At 34.5% G+C, this 10,957-nt stretch overlaps 1 protein-coding gene across 1 annotated transcript; it reads left to right on the top strand.

Annotated features, from left to right (window-relative positions):
- Positions 1-8,140: 8,140 nt before the first annotated feature.
- LOC148600251 (uncharacterized) lies at positions 8,141-10,600 on the top strand. Its single transcript, XM_088559160.1, has 2 exons — positions 8,141-8,383; positions 9,056-10,600. Exons 1-2 carry the CDS (start codon positions 8,222-8,224, stop codon positions 9,230-9,232), a joined length of 339 nt encoding a protein of 112 aa, XP_088415286.1. The 5' UTR covers positions 8,141-8,221; the 3' UTR covers positions 9,233-10,600.
- The last annotated feature ends 357 nt before the right edge of the window (positions 10,601-10,957 follow it).

A 10,957-nucleotide genomic window follows, 5' to 3' on the forward strand; every position in this document is an offset into this window, starting at 1 on the left:
GGCCTAACGATGACCTAAGATAAACAACAGAGAATAGTTAGACAAATATTTATTCAAAACTGGCCAAACGATGACCTTAGATAGACAAAGAACAACAGTTGGACCAAGGTTGATTCAGCACTGGTCTAACGATGACCTTAGATAGATAAAGGAGAATAAATGGACCAAGGTTGATTCAACATTGGCCTAACAATGACCTTAGATAGACAAACGAAAATAGTTGAACCAAGGTTTATTCAACGCTAACCTAATGATGATCTTAGAAAGACAAACAAGAATAGTTGGACCAAGGTTGAGTCAACGCTAACCTAACGATGACCTTAGAAAGACAAACGAGAATAGTTGGACCAAGGTTGAGTCAACGCTAACCTAACGATGAACTTAGATAGACAAAGGAGAATAGTTGGACCAAGATTGTTTCACCACTGACCCAACGATGACATCAGATAGACAAAAGAGAATAGTTTGACCGAGGTTGATTAAACAATAACCAAACGATGACCATTCATAAGTTTAACGTGCATCCAACCATTATGTACCGATGATGGTTTCGATAAAACTGATATCCTTTTTCCATTAGAAGATAATGTCAGTATTATTAGCGTGACATACATCGCATTAGTTTAGCATATTTATTCTTATAGTAAAAATGTGCCTGTGTGCATCTGAATGTAATGGTAGTAAGAGAATTCTGTTATAATAATTACGGGGTGTAATAATGGCAATGGTTTATCAGATACAATGTAGTGAAAATGTTCAATAGTCTTGTATTTAATAGTAAAATATTAATATGTGCTAATATTTTGTATTTAGGCAGCATTTAAGGAAGCCTTTATACATTTTTGTTCACTTGTGAAAAATAAAGTAAATTTCAGTTCGTATATTATAGGTCAGTAGCAGTATAAGGAGATCATTATTACAATGATTTAGAATTTGGTTAATAACACTTTCTTTTAAGTTATTATTTAGTGGTTAAATTAAGAACGTGTAGTAAAAATGTGGTTAAAGCTAAAATATCAGATTTATTATTCATTGTGCCGACGTTTGGGCTACATCATAAAATTGATTAACATTCTTTAATTTGTCTTTACTGTATGACAAAAAATGTACATTTAATTATATCTTATTAGCACACTAAATAAAATGGAATGGTGAATTGAAACTAAAATTGAAACGGGGGAATGCTATCTGTGTTGAGGCTATGTCGGTCGGTTGAATGAGATCCAAGTAAACATTCAGTGAAGATCCAAAGGTATGAAACAGAGACCTTCAAAACATAGACCTTCAAAACATAGTTATCATACATCAAGATGATCCTTATCCTTTATTCGGAATATCTCACGAGATAACTATGGGACTGCAAACTAATAATCACTCGGAAAGTCTCTGGGACAATGCTACCACCGAAGAGGCTTAAATACGACCTGACTAATCATTAAAAATAAACAATATTCTCTTAATTTTATTCCTAGGTTTATAATAATAAGGTCGTATTGAGAAGAACATGGATTCAGATTTAGCCGGATTAAAGTGTACCACTTTCTAACTATATATACTTTTATTAACCTCCAAGTGGCGAGTATGTAAATTACAACACAGTTACTAACAAGCAAAAGGAAAAATAAATGCACATTCCCATCATACTAACAATACAATACCATTCATGAACCATTCAATCACTCGAACATACACCAATCGCGTACATCCTGACACAGATATAAATAACTATCAACACAGTGAACATATATTATGTATATATCAGAGTATAATGCATGCAAAATTAATGAAGTAAAGGATTTACCTGAGAAACAACATATTAAAAAAATCATACATATTCGATTACATAAATATGCATATACTAATAAATGTGGCAACATCCCTTCGGCTCCTTCGTATGGAGTGTTCATATCACAACTCATACGTTATGCCAGAGCTTGCCCAAACTACGCAGACTTTTCGTATCGCGCTAGACCTCTAACAAATAGGCTTCTGGAACAGGGCTATGTTGCTACAAGATTGAAGTCATCACTACAGAAGTTTTATGGTCGTCATCATGAACTAGTGGATCGTTATGGTGTATCCATCAACACCATGAAAACGGATTTATTCAACGGGTCATAGTTTTCCTTTCCTCGTTTGTCTACCCCCGGACTTTTTATGAGCAACTCGGCGGGTGTTTCTAGAAAAGCAGAGGACGCTTACCCTACCTACATTAGTATCGTTTGGAAGTTTACAGGCCCTTAGATGCTTACGTATATTTCTACCCCGGACTTGACTTTTTATGAGCAACTCGGCGGGTGTTTCTAGAAAAACAGAGGACGCTTACCCTACCGGTACACCTGGTCCATGCTCCCAGTTTTTAGTGGAGTCCGAGTTGATCATTTACTTTTGTTACTTTGTATGTATGATTTTAGTTACTTTATGTTCTTTGTTGTGTATGTCTGTTTTCCATGTCTGGTCTTTGTCATTGGATTACATTCTTTTGATTACCGCTATAACCTTGGTTCCCTTGATTACTCCTTCAACACAATACACGTTTACGCACAAACATCACACTCCCTCCACACACACATACACCAACAGACGCGCACCAACACACACACACACACACACACACACACACACACAGAGTCATGCACGCACCATCTAATACACAAATTTATCTTTTTCGCCTAACAATAGTTTTGTTAACATAGTTTAAATTGAACATTAGTGACCCGTGTATGTTAAGCTTTACTTTACATTTATAAAAGCAAGTTAATGGATGTTCAGAATAAAATCTGTTCAAACATCGATGTTAAGTTTCAAAAATCGATTGTTATAAATATTGTGATGATTGGACAATATACTCGTTTTATTTTCTGTTGATATTTTAGGTTTTAGGTCTATACTGGGGCCTCAGAGAAAGTGGAAAACTTCAGTTTAAAATGAAGAAATCTGTCCTCGTTTACTTGATTCTTACAAAGGAAATAGTTTTTTGTTCTTATTTCAACACTTTTATCTGCCCATGTCCACTACGCGGTAACGTTTATTCTACAGTAACATTACCATCGAAAGTTTTTTGTGCCTATCTGTGCAATGCTGTAGAATCATGTGACTGGATTCTCTGGAATGGTGATTCTAAGATTTGTATGTTGCATTCATTTAAACAGTCAGGAGTCTATATAGACACAACAATAAATGGATTCAAATGGATTGGAAAGAAACCTTCCAGTAGTAGTAAGCCAAAATATAAATTGTTTTATATAGATATATTGCACGAAATACTTAGTTACATATTCCTCATAATGAATGTTAGTTTGTGTCAATCTACAGTGTAAAATATGATAATTAAGATAATATTATACTCGTTTCTGTTTCCAACTGGTTTACCGTAGTGTAATATATATATCTTGAATATCAACTCTAATAAATGAAAGTCAATTTAAAATATCAGAGCAATATATATACGCGTCAAGTTGCCGCCTAAAGTCCTCGAGTACTAAATTAAAGTGTTTAGAACGTAAGTTGAATTGACGAAATTTAACATTTATGTGAATTAAGAAATCTCCGACCACAGTAAATGCTTTTTTTGATATTTTCGATATAAGTGATAGAAGGTATTTATATTTAATAAAAAGATAAAAATCTTATAAATATTGCAAATTTCAATTAGCTTTACACGTGTTCAAGAAGTTACATGTACCTCTTATCAGCAGCATTTTAATCAAATACATATAGGATGATCTGCATCCAAACATTTATTGTACACGAGAAGCATTCTTAAATACTGTACTCCGAACCAAAGCTATCGAAATAGGAAACCAAAAATTTATCACCAAGAGGTTCTACATGTACCATGTGCAATTCAAGAAGGAGTTTTCGTTCAAAATTTTATTTTGGAAAAAAAAAATAAATAATATAAAAAAATAATAAGGGGGTCAGACAGGTCGGACTACTGTATTGGTGAACACAAATGGTAGCTTGTTTTCCACAGGAGGGGTTACCTTGTGACCGCTGTTAACATTTCGGCATAGTTTTAACTGTTATGGAAATAAATGTTTTAAAATATTTCCTACGGAAGCGTATTAGGGCCATCCTTTTTTAATTTTTTTTTCAAATTGTCGACTTAAATCTTGGAATTATCAACTTTAATCTTGGAATTATCAACTTTAATCTTGGAATTTCCAACATTAAACTTGAAAATTTCAATATTAAACTTGGAATTATCAACTTTAATCATGGACTTATCAACTTTAATCATGGAATTATCAACTTTAATCATGGACGTATCAACTTTAATCATGGAATTATCAACATTAATCTTTGAATTTCTAATGAACGACCGACCAATGAGTGTCGGATCCAGAGCGTCAAACTTATGAGTGTCGGACTATCAATGTTATCCATGACATCATCAAACCGGAGCAAAATTCAAACTCGTCATGCAGATAAAACTATATATCACATCAATATTTTCACGACAAAAACGCCCCGTGCAGGTCCGGGTGAAGAATAGGCCTGCAGCAGCGCTAAGCTTGAAATGAAAGGCGACTAAACAGTGCTCAGAACCCTAACCGGGGGCTAGGGCGCTCTGCTTACCAGAGCAACTGGGTTGTGTGCCCCAGGTGGTGAAATGGGTACCCCTGGCGTGTTACATGCTGGGGTTGTCAGGCTATAATACTGAAAACCTGACCTCACCATGTTGGGAAAGATGCCACGTTCCTTGCACGTTAAAGAACCCTACTGTGGTATTCTCCTGGTGTAGGAACCATAGGGCTCGGCCACTGAAGGCTAAATTGCCCTACCCTACCCACCTCTCCCTATTTCCAGTGGCAATCAAAATTTGTCGATCCGATTATCCTTTTGTCCCATTCCATTTTTCATTTCATCATTTCATGTTAATTTTATCATCTATTTCATGTTCATCGCCTGAATATATATGAAATATTCCTGCTCGGGCGTTAAAGTTGATAATTCCAAAATTAAAGTCGACTATTTGAAAAAAAAATAAAAAAGGATGGCCCTAATACACTTCAGTAATATCCTTATGGTCTTTGAATTCTTTGATTATTCAAACATGAAAATTGGATGAGGAAAGACACTTTCATTGTAATGATAACAAACGAGTCGTTCTATTGCAAAAGTTTGTTTTGCATCCATATTTTTCTGTAAATTTTCAGTATGTAATCATGATGGTTATGATTATGACATTTCCACAAACACCTGTATTAGATTGGGACAATCTACTTCAGGGGTGACTTGGGTCAATGCTAGAGCCGAATGTCAGAAAGACGGAGGAGATTTAATCAGTATCTCCACACAGGAGAAGTCAGATTTTGTGTTGGATTACATTGACTGTAAGTTCAATTAAACAAAACAGATAAAACAAGTTAGGAGACATTCTTATAGAAAAAAAATCGCTATCGGGGAATAAATGATAACCAACAGTCGTAGTACAAAGTACGCATGATGCAAAGAACCTTGAAAGAACATACAGGAATGACCAACTACAATGAACAATTAATGGTGACTTATGTGCTGTGCAAAGGTTAGCATATCCTGCTACTTAAAGTTGATCTGCCAAATTAATGTAAATGAGTTCAATGATAAATACACCACCTAGATCAACTGTCCTGTACTACTATATATCGCATATATCGTGTACTAGGCTATAAAAATAAAAACTACAAGGATAAATTAATGCTATATTTTGATGTAACCAGGGTTGTCATGTGGTCTAGGAAGCTGGAATTAGAGCAGTAGTATTGCAACATATGCTGGAGTTTAAGTCCCACTTAGGAAATGACCAAAGATTTTCCCTACAAATTTACAGTATTAGTATCGTTTGGAAGTTTACAGGCCCTTAGATGCTTACGTATATTTCTACCCCGGACTTGACTTTTTATGAGCAACTCGGCGGGTGTTTCTAGAAAAACAGAGGACGCTTACCCTACCCGTACACCTGGTCCATGCTCCCAGTTTTTAGTGGAGTCCGAGTTGCTCATTTAATTTTGTTACTTTGTATGTATGATTTTAGTTACTTTATGTTCTTTGTTGTGTATGTCTGTTTTCCATGTCTGGTCTTTGTCCCTGGATTACATTCTTTTGATTACCGCTATAACCTTGGTTCCCTTCATTACTCTTTCCTTTCCTTTCTAAAGTCTAAAGTCAGCTTCCCATCAGCTAACTTAATAGGCATCGAATTGTCCACTCATGATGATACAGCAGAAAACAATAATATTGTTTAATTCTACAGGATAGTATACAACCATACCGATAAAGATGTTACGCTACTATAAAATAGCACATAAACTTGCATATTTAGTGAAAAGTGTATCCCAGAAAAATACAAAGTTCATTACCTTTTTTATAGATCTATATCAATGTTTTATATGTATGCCTAATAATGACTATTTTAGGTTTTGACGGATTATGGATCGGGTTTCGTCAGGGAAAATGGGTTACCGGAGATTCTTTTCTGTCTTTTGTTCTAGCTAGTGTCAATAATTGGGACTCAGATTACCCGGCTGAAAGTGATCCATCTTGTGGAGCCGTCCATCCTTCGTGGGAATACAAAATTCAAGATCAAAGCTGCAATATAAGAACTAAAACATATTTCGTTTGTGAAATCTATGTTTGACATGGCTGTAACACTCCTCTTAGAAATCTATGTTTGACACGGCTGTTACACTCCTCTTAGAAATCTATGTTCGACACGGCTGTTACACTCCTCTTAGAAATCTATGTTTGACACGGCTGTTACACCCCTCTTAGAAATCTATGTTTGACACGGCTGTATCACTTCTCTTAGAAATCTATGTTTGACACGGCTGTAACACTCCTCTTAGAAATCTATGTTCGACACGGCTGTTACACCCCTCTTAGAAATCTATGTTTGACACGGCTGTTACACCCCTCTTAGAAATCTATGTTTGACACGGCTGTTACCCTCCTCATAATTGAGATTACTTATCATACGGACTACAGAACTACACTTTAAATAATAAGACCTTAAACAAGTATATTTATTCATTGAATTCATATAATGTATTAAGCAAGTATATTTATCATTTACAAATTCATACAAGTTTTGGTAGAAAAACTTATCCAGGTATAGAAGTTCCATGTAACAATTCTGTTATCGATCGTTTAATTATATGTAAGAATATAAAATGGAAAAAAAACACAAAAGCAAATGTGTATTTTTTTAGAATAAGAACATTTATTTTGTCGTTATTTCGAGATTGAAAATATTTCAAGGGCCATCAGAGTATATTAAATTTGTTATATTTTAGGGTTATTCATGAAATTTTATTATGTCAATTGTACAGAGAGAGACTCCGATGTGCTTTTCGAGTGGATTATTTAAAATCAGTAGACTAGTTAACAATAAGCATTGCCATTATTTTTTTCTGATATTTCTACATCCCTGTTCATACCTATATGCCTACAACGGTCTCGTGGTAGCAAGGACGTCTCCACCTTGGATGATCGTGGGTTCGATTCCCAGCAGTCACACAAAAGACTTTAAAATTGGTAGGCGCTGCTTCTCCGCCAATCACGCAGTATTTAAGGGGATAGAATGACGGCTGGTTGGGTGGGAGTCAGAACTATGTGTAAGAGTGGGGTGACATGCCTACCTGCAGGCTGTTTCTTCCATGAGCTAACATTAAAAATCCGGGTCAGCGTGCAAGGCAGGGTCTGTTTATTAGATTCAATTAGTCAATCGTTCTCGTTTTGAAATACAGGATATACAAATATATATTCCACAAGACAGTTTCACCATATTAATCAATCAATCAATCAATCAGTTAGTTACTTAATACATCCAGAACGTTAACGAAATTCAACTTCGCATAGATCCTTAAAATATGTCATTCTCATTTTCCAAAAGATATCTATCGGAGACAAAACAAATATCACTCGGGTCGACCGTACAAGTTGAGAGAGGCTCAATTAAAACCAAGTATCGATAAAATGACAAATTAAAAAGAAGAAAAAAAAATGTGGTCATAACATACTTCGTTAAATTTCACATTGTTCACAGTTTCCATAAGTGACCATTAAACCTTCCTCTTGTTGTCATATTGATTTTAACGTGGAAAGTTTAAATTTGAAATGTAAAATATTGATGTTAATACGATGTATAATTCAACCAGATGTTACCATGAAACTGTACAATAGTGTTGAGGAAAATGACTAGTGTATGACAATATAAAATACTAATACATGGTTTAAGATGACAAAGTATTTTGCACTTATATGCCTTCTGCTAGTATGTATTCGAGGAGACAAAAACCAGCAAGACGAAAATACAGATGACGGTAACGATTATAAATCAGTTCTTGACTTCTTTAAAGAATTAGACACAAGTAAAGATGGGGAAGTAACAATAGATGAGGTATGTCTAGTCTTTTTCTGTCCATAAGGAGAACATGGCCTCAAACAAGTTTTTTTTAGTTTCATGAGTTAGGAAAAAAATCAAATTTGAGACTTCTTCAACGAAACGATTTCTTAAAAAATAAAAACTAGAAAATACTGTTTTTTAGGCAATTTTACATAAATTGTGATTATGAAAGACACCCCAAATCATCACTCCCCCCCCCAAAAAAAAAAACTGTGATGCCACATAACACCGTACTGTAGGGGTTCTGCCCATTTAAGTGAGTTCGAAGAATGTAAAATTTTAAGAATTTGGAACTTTGCCTCTTTGAAATTTAAAAATCTGACCAAAAAACTATGAAAATGCTTCAGTTTATGATTCGCAAAAGGAAAGTATTAGGATATCAACTCCAAATTACATTTCAGGTTGCACCCCGACAGGCGCGAATTCCCAGGGAGCATTCCCAAAGTAAGCCACCACCCCCCCCCCCCGCCCCCGTAAATTATTTGAATATTTTTTGCGTAAAACAGATTTTTTTTATAAATTGTACCCTAAAATTTTTTCTTGTCGCGTTTCGTTTGGCCTTCCACTCAATTTACGCGCCCTTAACCTGAAATCCTGGATCCGCCCTACACACCTGAAACCTTTATCTGGGCCGACGTTTAATTTTTCATCGTGTTTCCATTTCAGGTTGAAAAATTCCTAGCAAATCGTGGCTATACAGGGAAGGATTTAGACATGGTAGTGACTGATTTCATGGAGACGTACGACCAAAACAAGGACCACGCATTAACAGTAGAAGAATTTGTAACAACGGAAGAGAAACAGCCATCGGAAAACGAGGAAACAACACACACCGAACTGTAGTAGGATAATGTTTTAGAAAGGAGAAGTAGGTGACACGTGGTACACGTAGCAACAGAACAGTGTCACATTAGTTGAAAGAATCAAAATACATTTAATTTAGAATATTCTGTACTACATATCCAATAACAGACTGTGTGACTTATATATCCAATAACAGATTGTGTAACTTATATATCTAATAACAGACTGTGACTTACTGATCTAATAACAGACTGTGTGATTTATATATCAAATAACAGACTGTGTGATTTATATATCCAATAACAGACTGTGTGATTTATATATCTAATAACAGACTTTGTGACATATATATTTCATAACAGCCTTGTGACTTATATTTCTAATAAAAGACTTGTGACTTATGTATCTAATAACAGACTGTGTGACACATATATATACAATATATATCTGTGTGATTTATATATCCATTAACAGACTTGTGACATATATCGAATAACAGACTGTGTGACTTATATATCTAATAACAGACTTGTGACATATATCGAATAACAGACTTTGTGACTTATATATCTAATAACAGACTGTGTGACTTATATATTTAATAACAGACTGTGTGACTTATATATTTATTCAGGTCTATAAAGGCATATCCAAATTATGTCTGTCTCTTTCTTTGATAATAAAATAAAAACAGAAAGCAAAAAAGCTTGTCTTCGTGTCCTATCGAATCAGTCAAGTTCTTATGTTATATATATACGAACACTAAACTTGATACAGATGTGTCGTCAGTAATCAATATTGCGACCATCAAAACCACGATTGTTGCCTCAAAATTTTACATGAGTGTGTCTTCTATAAGTTCCCTCTGGTTTAATTAAAACTCGCATGTTCGGCTTATTTTTAGATAATGTATAAATTGATAAAGAAAACTGTTAATGTCTCTACTTTCTATTTTTATTGAATGAAACTCTAAAACTGATACAGACTATCTCCAAGTCCCTCACGTATGGTATATACTTGTTTCAGCCTTCACGATAGTACTAACTTCATAATAAATACCGAATGAAATTGGACAACCATAATTTAATTTATTTATCAAAACCTCACCTCACACCAAGAGACACAGCATATATATTAAACAGTAGCTCTATAGAAATACTAAAAATAACTATCAATATTCATAAATATTGGAATGTTGGAATCGAAGGTCAATTTAATTTAACAGAAATTATAATACATAACGTAAAAACTATAGATTAATCTGTTTTGGTGAGATTTACACCACTGTCGCACCATGGTCATAAATTTAGTTTATATGTAATGTATATTGCATTGTACTGTTTTTGTTCATGCCATAACCATTTACTTGTAAATGTGTTTGTGCAATAAAATTGTCTATTTATTGTCTATTGTCTACTCACTGTGGTAACACATGCGCTTTCGATGAAATCAATATACGTGTAAGTGGGTTACTCTTTTGTTCACCAGTGTTTGACATGTTCAATATGTGTAGGAAGATAAGATCTTGCACTGGCAAATAATGTTTGTCACCCGTACATAACTAGCTCGTTGAAAACTCATCATATGTAGTTTATTATATTGCGCCGCCATTTTGATTCGACAAATGGGACATAGTTGAATTTGAACTATTTCTACTCTATAGAAACACTAACTCCTCTGGTGTTCAAATTCTACCGGATTTTTATTTGCAACATTTAGTTGATCATATTGCACCGCCAATTTTACAGGAGTTATGGGATGTTT

The sequence above is a fragment of the Perna viridis genome, chromosome 13 (assembly GCF_037379345.1).
Source record: "Perna viridis isolate PV_CMFRI_1.1 ecotype Kerala chromosome 13, ASM3737934v1, whole genome shotgun sequence".
In the NCBI taxonomy this organism is placed as follows: Eukaryota; Metazoa; Mollusca; class Bivalvia; order Mytilida; family Mytilidae; genus Perna; species Perna viridis.